General features: G+C 47.8%; 1 protein-coding gene across 2 annotated transcripts in view; it reads left to right on the top strand.

The window, feature by feature from the left end:
* The window catches only part of LOC144598559 (uncharacterized), a 98,706-nt gene that overhangs the window by 9,730 nt on the left and 67,289 nt on the right, over positions 1–21,687 (top strand). For both annotated transcript variants that reach the window (XM_078408739.1, XM_078408738.1), the window contains exon 2: positions 10,041–10,202. In XM_078408739.1, coding sequence (XP_078264865.1) covers positions 10,041–10,202 — 162 coding nt within the window. The remainder of the gene's footprint in view (positions 1–10,040; positions 10,203–21,687) is intronic.

The following is a 21,687-nucleotide window of genomic DNA, read 5'->3' as shown; positions in this document are numbered from 1 at the left end:
CCAAGTGTCTAATTTCCCTGGAAAACCACGGCTCTTTTAAATTATTATTCTTTCCTTTCCACCGAACCGGGACATAAAGACTCTGTACTCAAAATTTCACCTTTAAATATCCTCCATTTCTCTATTATATCCTTTTCATAAAACAAAATGTCCCATTTCACTCCTTTTAAATCCTTTCTCATCTCCTCAAAATTAGCCTTTCTCCAATCCAAAATCTCAACCCTTGGTCCAGATTTGACCTCCTCCATAATTATATTGAAACTAATGGCATTGTGATCACTAGACCCAAAGTGCTCCTCAACACATACCTCCGTCACCTGACCCGTCTCATTTCCTAACAGGAGGTCCAACACTGCCCCTTCTCTGGTAGGTACCTCTACGTATTGCTGCAAAAAACTATCCTGCACACATTTTACAAACTCCAAACCTTCCAGCCCTTTAACAGAATGTGATTCCCAGTCTATGTACGGAAAATTGAAATCACCCACAATCACTACTCTGTACTTACTACTAATATCTGCTATCTCCTTACATATTTGCTCTTCCAATTCTCGTTCCCTATTTGGCGGTCTATAATACACCCCTATAAGTGTTGCTAAGCCTTTCTCATTTCTGAGTTCCACCCAAACAGCCTCCCTAATCGAGCCTTCTAGTCTGTCCTGCCAACGCACTGCTGTGATATCCTCCCTGACAAGCAATGCAACACCCCCACCTCTTGCCCCTCCGATTCTATCACATCTGAAACAATGAAATCCTGGAATATTTAATTGCCATATGAATGCACGAAGTGTAAGAAGTAAAGTAGATGAGCTTGAGGCTCAGTTAGAGGTTGGTAGATATGACATTGTGGGGATTACAGAGACGTGGCTGCAGGAGGATCGGGCCTGGGAACTTAATATTCAGGGTTATACACCCTATAGAAAGGACGCAGGTGGGCAGAGGGTGGTCGGGTAGCTCTGCTGGTGAGGGATGAAATTCAGTCCTTTGTGAGGGAAGACATAGGGACTGACGAGGTAGAGTCACTGTGGATTGAGTTGAGGAATTGTAAAGGCAAGAAGACACTAATTGGTATTATCTATAGACCCCCAAATAGTAGCCTGGATGTAGGGTGTAAGATGCAGCAGGAGTTAAAACTGGTATGTAAAAAAGGTAATGCCACTGTGGTGATGGGCGATTTCAATATGCAGGTAGACTGGGAAAATCAGGTTGGTTCTGGACCCCAAGAAAGAGAGTTTGTAGAGTGCCTCCGAGATGGATTCTTCGAGCAGCTTGTAATGGAGCCTACCAGAGAAAAGGCAATTCTGGATTTAGTGTTGTCCAATGAACCAGATTTGATAAAGAGAACTCGAGATAAAGGAACCACTTGGAGGTAGTGATCATAATATGATTAGTTTTAATCTGCAATTTGAGAAGGAGAATGTTAAATCGGAAGTGTCAGTGTTGCAGTTGAACAAAGGGGACTATGAAGGCATGAGAGAGGAGCTGGCCAAGGTAGACTGGAAAGGGATCCTACCAGGATTGACGGTGGAACAGCAATGGCAGGAATTTCTGGGCATAATCCGGAAGACTCAGGATCATTTCATTCCAAAAAGGAAGAAAGATTCTCGGGGGAGTAGGAGCCAACCGTGACTGACAAGGGAAGTTAGGGATGGAATAAAACTAAAAGGAAAGATGTATAACCCTGCAAAGAGTAGCCGGAAGCCAGAGGATTGGGAAACTTTTAGAGGACAACAGAAGGTAACAAAATGGGCAATGCGGGCTGAAAAGATGAAGTACGAAGGGAAGCTGGCCAAGAATATAAAGAAGGACATTAAAAGCTTCTCTATATATGTTAAGAGAAAAAGAGTAGCAAAGTCAAATGTGGGTCCCTTGAAGGCAGACACGGGTGAAATTATTATGGGTAACAAGGAAATGGCAGAAGAGTTGAACAGGTACTTTGGATATGTCTTCACTAAGGAAGACACAAACAATCTCCCAGATGTACTGCAGGATAGAGGATCTAGGGGGTAGAGGAACTGAAAGAAATTTTCATTAGGCGAGAAATAGTATTTGGTAGACTAATGGGACTGAAGGATGATAAATCTCCTGGGCCTGATGTTCTGCATCCCAGCGTCCTCAGGGAGGTGGTTCTAGAAATAGTGGACGCATTGGTGATCATTTTCCAATGTTCAATAGATTCAGGATCAGTTCCTGTGAATTGGAGGATAGCTAATGTTATCCCACTTTTCAAGAAAGGAGCGAGAGAGAGAAAACGGGAAATTACAGACCAGTTAGCCTGACTTCGGTGGTGGGAAAGATGCTGGAGTCAATTATTAAAGAGGTAATAACGGTGCATTTGGATAGCAGTAAAAGGATAAATTCAAGTCAGCATGGATTTATGAAAGGGAAATCATGCTTGACTAATCTTCTGGAATTTTTTGAGGACATGACAAGTAAAATGGATGAAGGGGACCCAGTGGATGTAGTGTATCTAGACTTCCAGAGAGCCTTTGATAAGGTCCCGCACGGGAGATTGGTGACCAAAATTAGAGCACATGGTATTGGGGGTAGGGTGTTGACATGGATAGAAAATTGGTTGGCAGACAGGAAGCAAAGAGTAGGAGTAAACGGGTCCTTTTCAGAATGGCAGGCAGTGGTGAGTGGAGTGCCGCAAAGCTCGGTGTTGGGGCAGCAACTGTTTACCATATATATTAATGATTTGGAAGAGGGAATTAGAAGCAACACTAGCAAGTTTGCAGATGACACAAAGCTGGGTGGCAGTGTAAACTGTGAAGAGGATGTTAGGAGGTTGCAGGGTGACCTGGCCAGGTTGAGTGAGTGGGCAGATGCGTGGCAGATGTAGTATAATATAGATATATGTGAGGTTATCCTCTTTAGCGGCAGAAACAAGGAGGCAGATTATTATCTCAATGGAGTTAGGCTAGGTAAAAGGGAGGTGCAGCGAGACCTGCGTGTCCTTGTACACCAGTCACGGAAAGTTGGTGTGCAGGTACAACAGGCAGTGAAGAAAGCTAATGGAATGTTGGCCTTCATAACAAGAGGATTTCAGTATAGGAGTAAAGAGGTTCTTCTGCAGTTGTATAAAGGCCCTGGTAAGACCACATCTGGAGTATTGTGTACAGTTTTGGTCTCCTAATTTGAGGAAGGATATCCTTGTAATTGAGGTAGTGCAGCGTAGATTCACGAGATTCATCCCAGGGATGGCGGGACTGACATATGAGGAAAGATTGAAAAGACCAGGCTTGTATTCACTGGAGTTTAGAAGGATGAGAGGGGATCTTGTAGAAACATAAAATTATAAAAGGACTGGTCAAGCTAGATGCAGGAAAAATGTTCCCAATGTTGGGCGAGTCCAGAACTAGGGGCCACAGTCTTAGAATAAAGGGGAGGCCATTTAAAACTGAGGTGAGAAAAAAAAATTCACCCAGAGTTGTGAATTTGTGGAATTCTCTGCCACAGAGGGCAGTGAAAGCCAAATCACTGGATGGATTTAAAGAGAGAGTTAGATAGAGCTCTAGGGGCTAGTGGAATCAAGGGATATGGGGAGAAGGCAGGCACGGGTTATTGATTGGGGACGATCAGCCATGATCACAATGAATGGTGGTGCTGGCTCGAAGGGCCGAATGACCTCCTCCACCTATTTTCTATGTTTCTTCTGCATCATTAAATTTCCCCTGTAATCTATATTTTTCTCTCATGTGCGGTCATGTAATTTCTTCAATTACCATTCTCTTCATCTGTTTTCTTTCATGCTACCTCATTAGCAAATTGTATATGTGCAACGTCTTTTGCAAATAAAACATTGGAATCTTCACAGGAGCTTTAATTTGACAAAGACATAGGCTGGATAATCAAATTTTAGATAATGATGTAGTTAGGGAGGAAGAGAACCAAGAAAGCAGATGTGGCTGTGGTAGTGAGTCTGGGTCAAAATGTTAGGGAGGAATCATTTGGATTGGAGGAGATTGCAGAGGGTGCTTGGGCAACAGAAGGTATGGCCTCAAAATCAGGGTTTATGAAAGAGTAATTAAATGTTGTGAGCTAAAGGATGTTTGCTTACTCGTGGAGAAGGAAGCCATCTCATGCAAACATCCCCATTTTTATTCTTTTGCCATTCACCTATGCTAAACGCTATTTTACAAAAGCCAATTAATCTACCAACACACATTTGGGAACTGGGAGGAAACTGGTGCACCTGGGAAAACCTACATGGTCACGAGGGGAAAATGCACACTCCATGGAGACAGCAATGGAGAACAAATTAAAGCTGTGAAGTAGCAATACCGTTTACAGCACCACTAATAACTTTTGCAGATTATCACAATTAAGAAAAGTAAATAGTTCTTTTACAGAATTTTGCCTGTCTTGCTCATAAATGGGCTGCAATTTGTCTGAGACTACAAATTGAGGTTGGGTTATTTAATGGCATTAAAAGAGGATAATCAAAGCAAAAATAGCATTGATAAGTCAACTGGCACCCACCATCCTGGTGTGGTCACTAAAGACTTGTCTGGGTTTATTGGAGATGCAGTCTCTTCACTTGGGAAACACTAAAGCGGAGCTAAGTCGGCCACAAAGATCTTCGCTACCAGTGCAATTGTTTTCACCTCTTTTCAATTCTTCTGTTAAAGCACTGTCCACCAGGATTACAGAAGTCATTACATTAAAGTATATTTTCATTATAAGCTCATTCTAGTGAGTTTGTGTACACTGCAGGGAGATTATATTATTGGCCCCAGTACAGTGCTGTTCTTCCAGCCTGAGCAGGGCATGTTCGTATGTTTGCATCGTGAAGAAGGGTCCCGGACCAAAATGTCACATATGCATTTTCTCCTGAGATGCTGCCTGACCCGCTGAGTAAATCCTGCACTTTATATCTATCTTTGGTATAAACCAGAGTCTGCAGTTCTTTGTTTCTACATATTTGTATGCAGACAGGATCATATTCAAGATGGGATTCAACTGTCATAATTTGGGGTCTTTCATTTATTTTTAGAGAAAACTTGACAAATTATTCATCCAAGAAAGGAAATTAAACACTATCTAGGATTGAAGCATTTCCTTTTGTGGGAGGAAATAGTGCTCATCTGCCATTTTAATTCATTTGTCAGCTGTGTTACCACAGGTTATGATGTGGGGGGTGGGGGGTCTCTTTGCTATTCAGAGGGTCCAAAAACCAGGAAATAAATTCAGAACTTAAATATGTTGATCTGTTTCAATTACTGTAAATACATTCGTACAAAATAGGTTTATGGTTCATTTTTTTAAATGATGCACATGAAACAAGTAATGGGCTTTAACACCATTACACCATTGAAACTCAACACCAAACCCCCGGGACTTGGAGTCAGCACTCATCTCTGTCACTGGATCCTAATCAGCGAGGATAGGGAACAAATCATCCTTAACGATAATCCTCAACACTGGTGCTCCACAAGGATGTGTTCTCAGTCCCCTTCTTTACTCCTGGTACACCCACGACTGTGCAGCCTTGTCCAACTCTAATTCAATTAAAACATTTGCAGACAACACCATCATTGTGGGCCAGATATCAAATAATGAGTCAGAGTACAGGAGGGAGATCAAGAACCTCGTGTCCTGGTGTTGAGACAACAACTTTTCTCCCAGTCAACTAGACAAAGGAGATAGTGATCGACTTCAGGAAGCATAGCGATACACATACCTCAGTTTGCATTGGCGGCGCCAAAGTAGAGATGGTTGAAAACTTCAAATTCCTAGGAGTAAATATCACTAACGACTTCTCCTGGACCACCCATATTGAAGCAACAACCAAGTAAGCGCACTAATGCCTCTACTTCCTAAGAAGGTGTAGGAAGTTCAGCATGTCCCCAACAATCCTCACCAACTTCTGCAGACGCGCCACAGAAAGCATTTTAGCAGGATGCATCACATCTTGGTTTGAGAACAGCTTCATCCAATACCGCAAGAAATTGCAGTGAATTGTGGACACAGCCCAGACCATCACGCAAACCAATCTCCCTTCCATTTACTCCATTTATACCTCACTTTGCCTCGTCAAGGCCAGCAGCATAATCAAGGATGGGTTGCACCCTGGCCACTCCCCCCATCGCACAAAAGGTATAGAAGTGTGAAAACACACACCTCTAGATTCAGGGACAGTTTCTTCCCAACTGTTATCAGGTAACTGAACCATCCTACCGCAATGATAGAGCAGTCCTGAACTACTATCTACCTCATCGGGGACCCTCAGACTATCTTTGTCAGACTTTACTGGCTTTACCTTGCACTAAATGTTATTCCCTTCTCAAATATATGTACACTGTGACTGGCTCGATTGTAATCATGTATTGTCTTTCCGCTGGCTGATTAGCACGCAACAAAAACTTTTCACGACCTCGGTACATGTGACAATAAACTAAACTGAAATGAGCAACTTTTTTTAAGCATCTTATTTATTAATTCATGTCATCACACAACTGTTTGCCAATAGGGAGCAAATTTTAGTGCCATGTCGTTGGCCTCTGCAAGCTCCTTTACAGTGCACGTGTCATGCAGCATGTCACAGCTCAGGATCAGTTCCTGTGGATTGGACGGTAGCTAATGTTATCCCACTTTTTAAAGAAAGGAGGGTGCGAGAAAACAGGAAATTATAGACCTAGCCTGACATCAGTGGTGGGGAAGATGCTGGAGGCAATTATAAAAGAAGAAATTGCAGTACATTTGGATAGCAGTGACAGGATCGTTCTGAGTTAGCATGGATTTACAAAGGGGAAATCATGCTTGATTAATCTGGGATTTTTTTAGGATGTAACTAGGAAAATGGGCAAGGGAGTGCCAGTGGTTATCGTGTACCTGGACTTTCACAAAGCCTTCGACAAGGTCCCACATAGGAGATTAGTGGGCAAAATTAGAGCACATGGTATTGGTGGTATGGTCCTGACATGGATAGAAAATTGGTTGGCAGACAGGAAACAAAGAGTAGGGATAAATGGGTCCTTTTCAGAATGGCAGGCAGTGACTCGTGGGATACTGCAAAGCTTGGTGCTGGGACCGCAGCTATTTACAATGTACATTAATAACTTAGATGAAGGGATTAAAAGTAACATTAGCAAATTTGCAGATGACACAAAGCTGGGAGGCAGTGTGAAAAGGATGCTATGAGGATGCAGGGTGACTTGGACAGGTTGTGTGAATGGGCAAATGCATGGCAGATGCAGTTTAATGTGGATAAATGTGAAGTTATCCAGTTTGGTGGTAAGAACAGGAAGGCAGATTATCTGAATGGTGTCAAGTTAGGAAAAGGGGAAGTACAACGAGATCTGGGTGTCCTCGTTCATCACTCACTGAAAGTAAGCATGAAGATACAGTGAAGCAAGCTAATGGAATGTTGGCCTTCATAACAAGAGGAATTGAGTATAGCTGCAAAGAGGTCCTTCTGCAGTTGTACAGGGCCTTAGTGAGACCACACCTGGAGTATTGTGTGCAGTTTTGGTCTCCAAATTTGTGGAAGGACATTCTTACTATTGAGGGAGTGCAGCGTAGGTTCACAAGGTTAATTCCCGGAATGGCAGGACTGTCGTATGTTAAAAGACTGGAGCGACTGGGCTTGTATACTCTGGAATTTAGAAGGATGAGAGAGGATCTTATTGAAACATATAAGATTATTAAGGGATTGGACACGCTAGAGGCAGGTAACATGTTCCCAATGTTGGGGGAGTCCCGAATCAGGGGCCACAGTTTAAGAATAAGGGGTCGGCCATTTAGAACGGAGATGCGGAAAACCTTTTCACTCAGAGAGTTGTGAAGCTGTGGAACTCTCTGCCTCAGAGGCAGTGCAGGCCAATTCCCTGGATGGTTTCAAGAGAGAGTTAGATAGAGCTCTTAATGATAGCGGAGTCAAGGGATATGGGGAGAAGGCAGGAACGGGGTACTAATTGTGGATGATCACGTTCAATGGGCTCGAAGGGCCGAATGGCCTACTCCTGCACTTATTATCTATTGTCTATTGTAAACCGAAGATAGACACAAAAAGCTGGAGTAACTCAGGGGGACAGGCAGCATCTCTGGAGAGAAGGAATGGGTGACGTGACAGTGAAGAGTCTTGACCTGAAACGTCACCCATTCCTTCTCTCCAGATAGCTGCCTGTCCTGCTGAGTTACTCCAGCTTTTTGTGTCTATCTTTCATCTGCTATTCCTTGGCCTATTAACCCATTAGATCGAGATCCTGTTTTAAACATAGATAACCTTCTTCACTGTCCACTATACCACCAATTTTAGTGTCCTCCACAAACTTACTAACCATGTCAGCTATTCACATTCAAATTGTTAAGGTAAATAATGAACAACAATGAATTTAACTCCAATTTCTGTGGTATGCCACTTCTTGTAGGCCTCTAATCTGAACCCCCCCCCCCCCCCACTGCCATTGACTTGTTTCCTACCAACAAGCTGGTTTTCTATTCAATTGGTTAGCATGCTGTGGGCCCCATGCGATCTTGCTTTCCAAACCAGCCTATTATTCAGTACCTTGTCAAAGGCTTTGCTAAAGTTCACATCGACAACGTCTATCACGCTGAATTGATCATCTTGGTCTTCTCTTTAAAAAAAAATTCAACCAAATTGGTGAGAAAACGATTTACCATGCACAAAGTCAAGTTAACTATCCCTAATCACTCCAATGCATGGACACGTGAGTTACTTTGTTTTTGCTTAGGTTTTGCTTAGGTGGTATTGCACAGAATGTAAGATGATTAGCAACATTTGTACAAATCACCAATCAAGGGCAGGCATCAGAAAATGAATTACAGTTATCAGGGATTGACACAACAGAGCTGCAAACTCATAAAAAAAATTAGCATTTTAATAAGTAAATTATTATATCTCACATTATAAACTGGGACATTTGGAGTAACAGTTCTATTAGAGAGGATTATCATTAAAACTGCCGGATCATCACTATAAATCATTCTCCTGTGAACATACAAAAAAAACTGCAGATGCTGGCAATCTGACACAAAAACAGGAAATGTTGGCAACATTCAAAATCTCAGACAGCACCCAGTGGAAGGAGAAATGAAGCTAATGTTTCAAGTTGAAGACTTCATTTTTTTGTTCTACTAACCTACTAACCTGAAACATTAACTCTGTTTCTCTTGCCATAGTGCTGCCTGAGCTGCTGCAGGTTTTCAGCATTTGCTATGTTTGTTTCATGTTTGTGTTTTTACTTTCCATAGCTTCTGTACATTGACCCTGTCTCCTCCCTATTCAATCTGCTGTCACGTGCCTTAACCTTGCTTGCTTGTGGTTGGCGTTGTCTACATTTGATGCATGTTGCATACACTCAATTCAGTGTTATCATATATCTTTCTTAACATAGATCCAGATCACTTACCTCATTGCCTGATTGTTGGCAGTATGTATATGACACATATTATTTGTGTCCCTAATCCAAATTCATTTTGCAGTTCAGGCCCATGTATTGTAAGTTCTGCTAAGGCATGATGTGTTTAGCCTAGTGTGCAACACCCACTGAGTTACAAGATTTGGACTTTGTTTAGGTACAGCCAAAAGTATAGCCTCAGATGTTTAAATAAATAAAATCTATTCAACAGGATAGGCATGGGCAGGGCATGTGATGTGCTGCAATTATAGTTTGTGGTTGCTGATGGAGATTGTTGCAACTACATCTATGTTAGTTCTGTGGCTCAAGAAATTTCATCTTAGCTGGATTTGGACATTATAATGCATCAACTTACATGGTTACTTTATTGAAGATAAAGATTACACTTTACTGCAGAACTGCTCAGTCAAGACGAACCAGAGAGTGCGACGTGTGATGTCCGGTGGTATCTTAATTCTTAAGATAGATGGACCCAACTTAATTTTGAAGATACTTAAGCATTTCACTTTGAACAAGCAAAGCTCAATAATTTGCTAAACCTGATTTACATACAGTTCAATGCCATGTGCATTGTTGAAGTTGCATAAGTTTACAAAACCTTTTTTTTTTAAAGGTAGAAATGCCTGAAATAACTCTTTCCAAATTTTTGCCTTTTAGTGAAAACAGAAGAGGAAATAGAAGCACTGATTTTTGATGGTGCAGAGGTTGTTGACATTCGCAACATGCAAGTTCCACAGCGAGTACTTTCAGTTAATAGTGTCCCTTCAACTTCACAAGAAAGTCAGGAACAAAGGAGATGTTTGGCAACCCTAGTATACCGTAAGTAACCTTGGAAGCTGTTGCCTATTGTTTTGAAAGCTGAATGTCAGTCACATATTAAAAGATACCAGAAATATAACATTCTTGGCAAATTGGCTGATTTTCATGACCTTGTTATCAAATTACTTTTTCTCACCAGTATTAATGAATTAAAATTATTTCTATATTTCTGTTTCTGTCAGTCCTTTTTTAGACATTTAACTCAACAAATGTTATTTTGTGAGTGACAGAATTCTGCTCTTTTTAATTTTTGAATTATGGAACTCCATAGTTGTCTCAAAATTTGACTACTCTGACATGCATAGGTTCACTTAATCAACTACTGTGGCTCTCAGTATCTTTTGGAAACTGGAGACATTGCAGGCTAGTAAGGCAATTCACAATGCTGCTTTCTTCCAGCTTCAACTTGGATTAAGAAGTGGTTGGTTAAAAGAGATAGGAAGGACAGAGAGTGCGGCTGTAGGTGAAGCAGGTGTGAGGATCCTGAAGGTAACACTGAGGGCTGAGGCCATTGTCTGGGAAAATGAATAACGAGAGCCTCAGGTATAATTTTAAATTCAATAGTGGGAGGAAAAGGTCAGGTGATGGGAAATTTGTGGAGACAGGATCAAAGTTGGGTCATGGGTAATAAAAACCAGGATTTATCAGTAAGGGATGAAGCATGGGAATATACCTCCAATTAGAGTTCAAGCAGTGAAAATTTGTTAAAAATAACAGCAAAATTGAAAGTTGTCCATCAGAATGTTCATAGCAAAAAGACCAAGCAACTAAATGAATTAATGGCACAAATAAAACCCAAGTATTACAATGCAATAGCCACTACAGAGATGTAATGGCTAAAATGACCAGTGGTCTGCAGCATCCCATAATGTAAAAGCACATCTCAGACCCGCAGACCCTCAGCATAGGAGCATCACAAGGCTGCGTACTCTCCCCTCTTCTTTACTCTCTCTACACCAATGACTGCACCTCCACAGACTCCTCAGTCAAGCTTCTCCAGTTTGCGGATGACACAACCCTGATTGGACTGATCCAGGATGGGGAGGAATCTACCTACAGGCAGGAAGTGACACAGCTGGCATCCTGGTGCCTTTGCAACAGCTCAATGCTCTTAAGGCAGTAGAATTGAGAGTAGACTTTAGGAGAGCTCCCCCTGCCCTCCCCCCACTCACCATCAACAACACCACAGTCACATCTGTGGAGTCATTTAAGTTCCTTGGAACCATCTTCTCCAGGGACCTTAAATGGGAAGCCACCATCGACTCCACAGTCAAAAAGGCCCAACAGAGGATGTACGTCCCGCGGCTGCTGAGAAAACACAATCTGCCACAGGCAATGATGGTCCAGTTTTATACTGCCATCATAGAGTCTGTCCTCACCTTCTCCCATCATGGTCTGGTTTGGGTCAGCCACCAAGCATGACATCCGGAGGCTGCAGCGCATTGGTCGATCAGCCAAGAAGGTTGTTGGCTGCAACCTTCCCCCATTGACGAATTGTATACTGCAAGGGCCAGGAAGCGAGCGGGTAAGATCACTTCTGACCCCTCTCACCCTGGCCACAAACTCTTCAAAGCACTTCTCTGTGGAAGGCGACTCCAGACTGCCAAAGCCACCACAGCCAGACATAACAACAGCTTTTTTTCCACGAGCAGTAGCTCTACTCAACAACCAAAAGTCTGTAGCCTCCTTTTGCTCTGGTATTTTATTTCATTCTTCACATGTTTAAACTTTAATGTTTTATTCTTAATGTTTTATGTTTCATTCTTAATTGTTTACTGTATATTATGTTACTTGTGAGCAAAGCACCAAGACAAATTAATTGTATGTATGCATACTTGGCTAATAAAATTTATTCAATTCAATGTATATCAGATAGTATATAACAGATCATTTTCTAAATCAATCTATTGAAAAAAACAGAGAAAATGGGCTATTACTAATCTGGTTGTTAAGAAGCCTTTAGGGGAGGGTGATTATGCATGTTAAAATGTTATAGAAAAATTCAAAGTGATTTAGTTCAAACTGAAACCAGTGTCTTAAATCTTAAGAGATACTACAAAGATAGAATACTCCAGTTCTAATTGAGGGTCTTTGACCTGAAATCCATTTCTCTTCTCACAGATGTGGCCTGACCTGCTAAATATTTCCAGCATATTCTGTGATGGGAAACTATATTAAAAGTTATAATAATACCACGCAATGGAAATTAGTTTGAAGAATCGTCACAGAATCCACACAAATATATATCCATTTTATGCCACAAAATCCCTACATGAGAAATGGTCTACCAGTGTCTAAGAAAAGTTAAGATCATATTGGTCTACAAGAAAAGGCTGACACAGTTGCCAAACAAGCCAGTAAGTCTGCTAATTGGGAAAGCTTCAGTAAGGGGAACTAAAACATTGTTAAAGATAGAGAAAGTAGAATACAAAAGCAATCTAGTGAGAAAGACGAAACAAATGTTTAAAAGTCTTCAATAGATAAAAGGAAATAATTAGAATAAATTAATGGGGGCTCCAAATAGACAAAGATGAGTAATAAGGAAATGTCAGAAACAAAATATTTTATGTTGGTCTTTATGCAAAAGGATATGGGGGAGAAGCACGTTTGGTATGAATGAATAGATGGGGATTTTTTTTAATTTTAAAGTGATAATGTAACTAAATTCCCTCCACAAATGCTCCCTGACTCACTGAGTAACTCCAGTACTTTGTGTTTTGCTCAAGTTTACAGCATATTCAGTTCCAATGCCAAATAATGCACAATTTTTTTTTTGTTGAAGTAGGGCAAAATAAGCTGGGTGTGTTACTGACATGCATTTATAGCTATGATAAGATGTAAAAGGAAACCTGTTGAGTACTTTGTTCATTTCACTGTTGTGAAATGTGTACAATGAGTATTTAATATAAAAGTAACAGAGCAAGTATTGGACACCAACTGCACACTCTCCAAACACTGGATTCTTAAAGAAACGAGATCACAACTGTGGGTCAATATTTTCCACGGGTTGCTTATTTGGATGAGAGGGTAGGAGAAGGGTGACAATTAGCCCTGCTGCCTCTGCTCCAGGGATTGTTCTTCACTTCGGATGTGCTCTCTGCAGTATTTGTTTTCCCTGCGACTACCTCGGTTTCCATTGGTTTGCTCCAGTTTCCCCTTATTTTGTAAGTGCCAAAATAATTTTAAAATAAAGTTAAGCTGGATGACATTTGAGAGGGAATATGTTGCAGGGTGAGAGGAGAACAAGGTGAGGGGGAATGGGGACACAAAAAACTGCAGGTGCTGGACTCTTGAGCAAAACAAAGTGCTGGAAGAACTCAGTAGGTCGAGCGATATTGGTGGAGCGAATGGACACATGACTTCTTGGGTCTGGATCCTTCCTCAAACTGATGTAGTGGGGTTGGGCTAAGCTAAAAAAGGAGAGGTGGGGCTGGGACAGAGTCTGGCAAGTGATAGGTGGATACAGGTGCAGGGGGGTGATTGGTAGATGGTTGCAGAAAGTGACTTACTCTACGTATCTGCCAATGACATCCCACTTGTATCCACCTATCACTTGCCATGCTTTGCCCTGTACCCACCTCTCTTCACATTTCTTTCCCCCTATAATTCATCTGAGAAAGAGTCCAGACCCAAAACGTAAACTTTCCAATCCCTCCACAGATACAGCCCCACAGTGCTGAATTCCTCCAGTATTTTGCTCAAGGGGGAAGGGGGCTGGTTGGATTGTGTTTCACGGACATGACGGCAGATGATGCCTTATAATAAGAATTATTACTGTACGAAATTATGATTTAAAATCAATCATATGGAAATTATTCAAATAGATGAACCAGTGATGGAATACCAGAAAAAGCAACAATTGATCAGAGGAATCTTCATGGCCAATATCTGATTAATCTAGTGGGTTTTTTAAATTGAGCAATTTGATAATGGGGCGAGAGATGTATCCATGGATATTGAATGTTATTTGAGGTTTACACAAGAGGCATAATTGCACAAGGGTTTGAGATATTTTCATAAAATTACCTGAGAATTAGGAGACATGCCTAGGAATAGGGTTACAGGGATTTTTGGAATCCTCTGTTAAGAGTTAACCTGAGGACAAAAATAACCATGAAACATAAACATCTGTTCTTCAGGAAATTGTTAGTGTGCTCTGCTTCCCTTTTAATAGTGTTAAAATGTGACGCTGCACTTTGTAAACAGCAGTTGCCTGCTGGACATGTCTTTAGAGATACAGCGTGTAAACAGGCCCTTTGACCCACAGAGTCCACGTGGACCAATGATCACCCCATACACTACATTGGGGACAATTTACAGAAGCTACTTAACCTCCAACCCTGTACGTCCTTGGAGTGTGGAGGAAACCGGAGCACCCAAAGAAAACCCACACAGTCACAGGGAGAACATACATACTCCATACAGACAGCACCCGTAGTCAGGATCGAACCCAGGTCTCTGGCGCAGTAAGGCAGCAACTCTACCGTTGCGCCACTGTGCTGCCCCTTACCATGTCCTTCACATGGTAACCGCATCAAAACTCAACTCCCCTCAACTCCATCCAAGGATACCCAAACCACCCCAACCCCGGGCACTTTCCCCTGCAACCGCACGAGATGCAACACCTGTCCCTTTACCTCCCCCCTCAACTCCATCCAAGGACCCAAACAGTCTTTCCTGGTGAGGCAAAGGTTCACCTGCACCTCCTCCAACCTCATCTATTGCATCCGCTGCTCTAGATGTCAACTTATTTACATCGGCGAAACCAAGCGCAGGCTCGGCGATCGCTTCGCTGAACACCTGCGCTCGGTCCGCATTAACAAAACTGATCTCCCGGTGGCCGAGCACTTTAACTCCCCCTCCCATTCCCAGTCTGACCTTTCTGTCATGGGCCTCCTCCAGTGCCATAGTGAGGCCTACCGGAAATTGGAGGAACAGCGCCTCATATTTCGCCTGTGCAGTTTGCAGCCCGGTGGTATGAACGTCGACTTCTCCAACTTTAGATAGCTCCTCTGTCCCTCCCTTCCCCTCCTCCTTCCCAGATCTCCCTCTATCTTCCTGTCTCCACCTATATCCTTCCTTTGTCCCACCCCCCTGACATCAGTCTGAAGAAGGGTATCGACCCGAAACGTCACCCATTCCTTCTCTCCCGAGATGCTGCCCGACCTGCTGAGTTACTCCAGCATTTTGTGAATAAATTGATTTGTACCAGCATCTGCAGTTATTTTCTTATACTACTTGTTGCTCTACTGCGATTTCTCTTCGAGGTATGCCCACTTTGAAGAAGTTCTCCTCCTCTCTTCGACGAGAGTTTAGCAACATGCTCTCTCGCTGCTCCCCCTCTGTGATTTCTCCTGCCCTCCTACTCTACGACCACATCTTGACCCAGACTCGCTACCTTGGGACTTGCCTGCGCCTCCATCTTCTGCCTCGTGGTTTCCAGCTCCGTTTTCACACCTCCCAATTCGGACCCAAACCGGACTACCGGCTCCAACAGACCATCTGCCACTTCTCTGAACAGTTTTCTTTCCGTGCCCTGCGTTGTACCCTGGCTGGGATGCGCCGGCACCAGCAGGCCCTCTCTCTGACTCTCCCACAGCTCCGGGCCTCACTAACCCACACCTGCAACGGGCCCCAACTTTACTTTATTCTTCGACGGATCCACGCCCTCAACACTCGATTCTTCACCTACCTGGACTCCACGAAGGCTCGCAAACTATCCCGCCTCCAGACGGCTGCCACCACCGACACTCCTCGGCAGCGACTCGACCGCCCGCAGGCTCGCAACTCCACCGCTGGTCCGCACCGCCAGCCCGCACACCATGAGGCAGAGGCCCACGACGCCATTACTGCCACCAGGTGCAGTACCGCTCCTCACCGCCTCCCCGGGGGCGCTGACTGCCGAGGCCTACCTGGGGCTGCCGCCGCCGACCTCCACCGCCTCCCCGGGGCCGCCACCGTCGACTGCCGAGGCCTACCTGAGGCCGCCCCCACCGACCTCCACCGCCTCCCCGGTGCCGCCGCCGCCGACCTCCACCGCCTCCCCTGGGCCGCTGACTGCCGAGGCCTACCTGAGGCCGTCACCACCGACCTCCACCGCCTCCCCGGATCCGCTGCGACCACCGCCGACCTCCACCGCCTCCCCGGGGTCGTTGCCGCCGACGTCCGAGGCCCCCCTGAGGCTTCCACCGCTGTTGCCGCCGACCTCCACCGCCTCCCCGGGGCCGCCGATTGCCGAGGCTTACCTGAGGCTGCCGCCGCCGACCTCCACCGCCTCCCCGGGGCCGCTGCCGCCGACGACCGAGGCCTCTGCACCGCCGCTGCCGCCCACGTCCTTCCCGACCCCTTCACCGTTGCCGCCCACGTCCTTCCCGATCCCTTCACCGCCGCCCACGCCCTCCCCGGCCATCCGCTGACCAGGCCGACCGCCAATTATCCGGGCTTCCCCCAGCCTCCCCCAGCGACCGTTTCGACCCGCGCTGCTCCACCGCCCAGCAGCAGGTCGCAGACGTCGTTGTCCCCGGCCCCCGGGACCAACAACAGGCCGCAGCTCCACCCGGCTCACAGACACCGCGCTGGGCCCACAGCCCCCACCAGGCAGTCCCTCAGCACTGCTGGGTCCTACTGCCCACCCCCTACTACAGGTAACTGCAGCAGGGGTTCCACTGGGTCTCCCCCTTCCCCCTCTAGCCAGGCAACCCCCAGTACTCCCCACATCGGTCCTCATGCCCCCCTCTGCCCTGCTAACCAACCACCCCCCCACCATACATCCCCTCCCCCTCCACCTGCCCCCCTGCCTCCATCTGACCCCAACCCCCACCATTGCCGGGTGTTCACCATCCCCCCTGACCTCCCCCTTTCAGACACCGAACGGTCGGTCCTCAGCAGAGGCCTTACCTTTCTTCCCCTCCGCCCCCACATCAACGAGTTCCGCTTCCGCCGAGTTCTTCTTCCGCCGCCTCCGCCTCCAAGCCTTTTACCATGGTAAGGAGTCCCAACCCCCCACTGATGACCCCTTCTCCTGTCTCCAATGGACCCCCTCCTCTTGGACCCCCCCATTTGGCCAACTACCCTCACTAGAACTTTTTATCTTCAACTGCCGGCGTGACATCAGCCGCCTCAAATTCTCCACTCCCCTGACGAACTCCAACCTCTCCCCTCCTGAACGTGCAGCCCTCCACTCACTCCGCAACAACCCGGACTTAATCATTAAACCCGCTGACAAGGGAGGGGCTGTGGTAGTCTGGCGTGCTGACCTCTACCGGACCGAGGCCAGACGACAACTATCAGACACCTCTTCCTACCTATCCCTGGACCATGACCCCACCGATAAACACCAGACCTTTATCAGCAGCACCATCACTGACTTCATCATCTCCGGCGATCTACCCCTCAGTGCCTCCAATCTCATAGTTCCCCACCCCCTCACGGCCCGATTCTACCTCCTACCCAAAATCCACAAACATAACTGTCCCGGCAGACCCATTGTCTCTGCCTGCTCATGCCCCACCAAACTTATCTCTACCTACCTCGACTCCATCCTATCCCCACTGGTTAAATCCCTCCCCACCTACGTCCAAGACACCTCACACGCTCTCCATCTCCTTGATAACTTCCGGTTCCCAGGACCCCACTCCCTCATCTTCATCGTGGATGTCCAGTCACTCTACACTTCCATCCCCCACAAGGATGGTCTCGAAGCCCTCCGTTTCTTCCTCGACCGTAGAACCAGCCAATCCCCATCGACCAACGCTCTCCTCCGCCTAGCAGAGCTGGTTCTTACCCTCAACAACTTCTCCTTTGACTCCTCCCACTTCCTCCAAACCAGAGGCGTAGCTATGGGCACTCGCATGGGCCCTAGCTACGCCTGCCTCTTTGTCGGGTACGTCGAACAATCCCTGTTCCAGACATACACTGGCCCTATCCCCGAACACTACCTCAGCTACATCGACGACTGCATTGGTGCTACCTCTTGCACCCATGCAGAACTCACTGACTTCATACACTTCACCTCCAATTTCCATCCTGCCCTTAAATATACCTGGACTATCTCTGACATCTCCCTCCCGTTTCTGGACCTCACCATCTCCATCACAGGAGACAGACTAGTGACGGTCATTTACTATAAACCCACTGACTCGCACAGCTATCTGGACTACACTTCTTCCCACCCGGTCCCCTGCAAAAAGTCTATCCCCTACTCCCAATTCCTCCGTCTACGCCGCATCTGCGCCCGGGATGAGGTGTTTCACACTAGGGCTTCCGAGATGTCCTCGTTCTTCAGAAAACTGGGCTTCCCCTCCTCCATTATAGATGAGGCTCTCACTAGGGTCTCTTCTACATCCCGCAGCTCTGCTCTTACTCCCCCTCCCCCCACTCGCAACAAGGACAGATTCCCCCTCGTTCTAACCTTCCACCCCACCAGCCAGCGGATCCAACATATCATCCACCAACATTTCCGTCACCTACAACGGGACCCCACCACTGGCCATATCTTCCCATCCCCTCCCCTCTCTGCGTTCCGCAGAGACCGTTCCCTCCGTAACTCCCTGGTCCACTCGTCCCTTCCTACCCAAACCACCCCAACCCCGGGCACTTTCCCCTGGAACCGCACGAGATGCAACACCTGTCCCTTTACCTCCCCCCTCAACTCCATCCAAGGACCCAAACAGTCTTTCCAGGTGAGACAAAGGTTCACCTGCACCTCCTCCAACCTCATCTATTGCATCCGCTGCTCTAGATGTCAACTTATTTACATCGTCGAAACCAAGCGCAGGCTCGGCGATCGCTTTGCTGCACACCTGCGCTCGGTCCGCATTAACAAAACTGATCTCCCGGTGGCCGAGCACTTTAACTCCCCCTCCCATTCCCAGTCTGACCTTTCTGTCATGGGCCTCCTCCAGTGCCATAGTGAGGCCTACCGGAAATTGGAGGAACAGCACCTCATATTTCGCCTGGGCAGTTTGCAGCCCGGTGGTATGAACGTCGACTTCTCCAACTTTAGATAGCTCCTCTGTCCCTCCCTTCCCCTCCTCCTTCCCAGATCTCCCTCTATCTTCCTGTCTCCACCTATATCCTTCCTTTGTCCCGCCCCCCTGACATCAGTCTGAAGAAGGGTCTCGACCCGAAACGTCACCCATTCCTTCTCTCCCGAGATGCTGCCCGACCTGCTGAGTTACTCCAGCATTTTGTGAATAAATCGATTTGTACCAGCATCTGCAGTTATTTTCTTATACTACTTGTTGCTCTACTGCGATTTCTCTTCGAGGTATGCCCACTTTGAAGAAGTTCTCCTCCTCTCTTCGACGAGAGTTTAGCAACATGCTCTCTCGCTGCTCCCCCTCTGTGATTTCTCCTGCCCTCCTACTCTACGACCACATCTTGACCCAGACTCGCTACCTTGGGACTTGCCTGCGCCTCCATCTTCTGCCTCGTGGTTTCCAGCTCCGTTTTCACACCTCCCAATTCGGACCCAAACCGGACTACCGGCTCCAACAGACCATCTGCCACTTCTCTGAACAGTTTTCTTTCCGTGCCCTGCGTTGTACCCTGGCTGGGATGCGCCGGCACCAGCAGGCCCTCTCTCTGACTCTCCCACAGCTCCGGGCCTCACTAACCCACACCTGCAACGGGCCCCAACTTTACTTTATTCTTCGACGGATCCACGCCCTCAACACTCGATTCTTCACCTACCTGGACTCCACGAAGGCTCGCAAACTATCCCGCCTCCAGACGGCTGCCACCACCGACACTCCTCGGCAGCGACTCGACCGCCCGCAGGCTCGCAACTCCACCGCTGGTCCGCACCGCCGGCCCGCACACCATGAGGCAGAGGCCCACGACGCCATTACTGCCACCAGGTGCAGTACCGCTCCTCACCGCCTCCCCGGGGGCGCTGACTGCCGAGGCCTACCTGGGGCTGCCGCCGCCGACCTCCACCGCCTCCCCGGGGCCGCCACCGTCGACTGCCGAGGCCTACCTGAGGCCGCCCCCACCGACCTCCACCGCCTCCCCGGTGCCGCCGCCGCCGACCTCCACCGCCTCCCCTGGGCCGCTGACTGCCGAGGCCTACCTGAGGCCGTCACCACCGACCTCCACCGCCTCCCCGGATCCGCTGCGACCACCGCCGACCTCCACCGCCTCCCCGGGGTCGTTGCCGCCGACGTCCGAGGCCCCCCTGAGGCTTCCACCGCTGTTGCCGCCGACCTCCACCGCCTCCCCGGGGCCGCCGATTGCCGAGGCTTACCTGAGGCTGCCGCCGCCGACCTCCACAGCCACCCCGGGGCCGCTGCCGCCGACGACCGAGGCCTCTGCACCGCCGCTGCCGCCCACGTCCTTCCCGACCCCTTCACCGTTGCCGCCCACGTCCTTCCCGATCCCTTCACCGCCGCCCACGCCCTCCCCGGCCATCCGCTGACCGGGCCGACCGCCAATTATCCGGGCTTCCCCCAGCCTCCCCCAGCGGCCGTTTCGACCCGCGCCGCTCCACCGCCCAGCAGCAGGTCGCAGACGTCGTTGTCCCCGGCCCCCGGGACCAACAACAGGCCGCAGCTCCACCCGGCTCACAGACACCGCGCTGGGCCCACAGCCCCCACCAGGCAGTCCCTCAGCACTGCTGGGTCCTACTGCCCACCCCCTACTACAGGTAACTGCAGCAGGGGTTCCACTGGGTCTCCCCCTTCCCCCTCTAGCCAGGCAACCCCCAGTACTCCCCACATCGGTCCTCATGCCCCCCTCTGCCCTGCTAACCAACCACCCCCCCCACCATACATCCCCTCCCCCTCCACCTGCCCCCCTGCCTCCATCTGACCCCAACCCCCACCATTGCCGGGTGTTCACCATCCCCCCTGACCTCCCCCTTTCAGACACCGAACGGTCGGTCCTCAGCAGAGGCCTTACCTTTCTTCCCCTCCGCCCCCACATCAACGAGTTCCGCTTCCGCCGAGTTCTTCTTCCGCCGCCTCCGCCTCCAAGCCTTTTACCATGGTAAGGAGTCCCAACCCCCCACTGATGACCCCTTCTCCTGTCTCCAATGGACCCCCTCCTCTTGGACCCCCCCATTTGGCCAACTACCCTCACTAGAACTTTTTATCTTCAACTGCCGGCGTGACATCAGCCGCCTCAAATTCTCCACTCCCCTGACGGACTCCAACCTCTCCCCTCCTGAACGTGCAGCCCTCCACTCACTCCGCAACAACCCGGACTTAATCATTAAACCCGCTGACAAGGGAGGGGCTGTGGTAGTCTGGCGTGCTGACCTCTACCAGACCGAGGCCAGACGACAACTATCAGACACCTCTTCCTACCTATCCCTGGACCATGACCCCACCGATAAACACCAGACCTTTATCAGCAGCACCATCACTGACTTCATCATCTCCGGCGATCTACCCCTCAGTGCCTCCAATCTCATAGTTCCCCAGCCCCGCACGGCCCGATTCTACCTCCTACCCAAAATCCACAAACATAACTGTCCCGGCAGACC

Source organism: Rhinoraja longicauda, chromosome 12 (genome assembly GCF_053455715.1).
Source record: "Rhinoraja longicauda isolate Sanriku21f chromosome 12, sRhiLon1.1, whole genome shotgun sequence".
NCBI lineage: Eukaryota > Metazoa > Chordata > Chondrichthyes > Rajiformes > Arhynchobatidae > Rhinoraja > Rhinoraja longicauda.
This window is presented reverse-complemented; position numbering and strand designations above follow the sequence as displayed.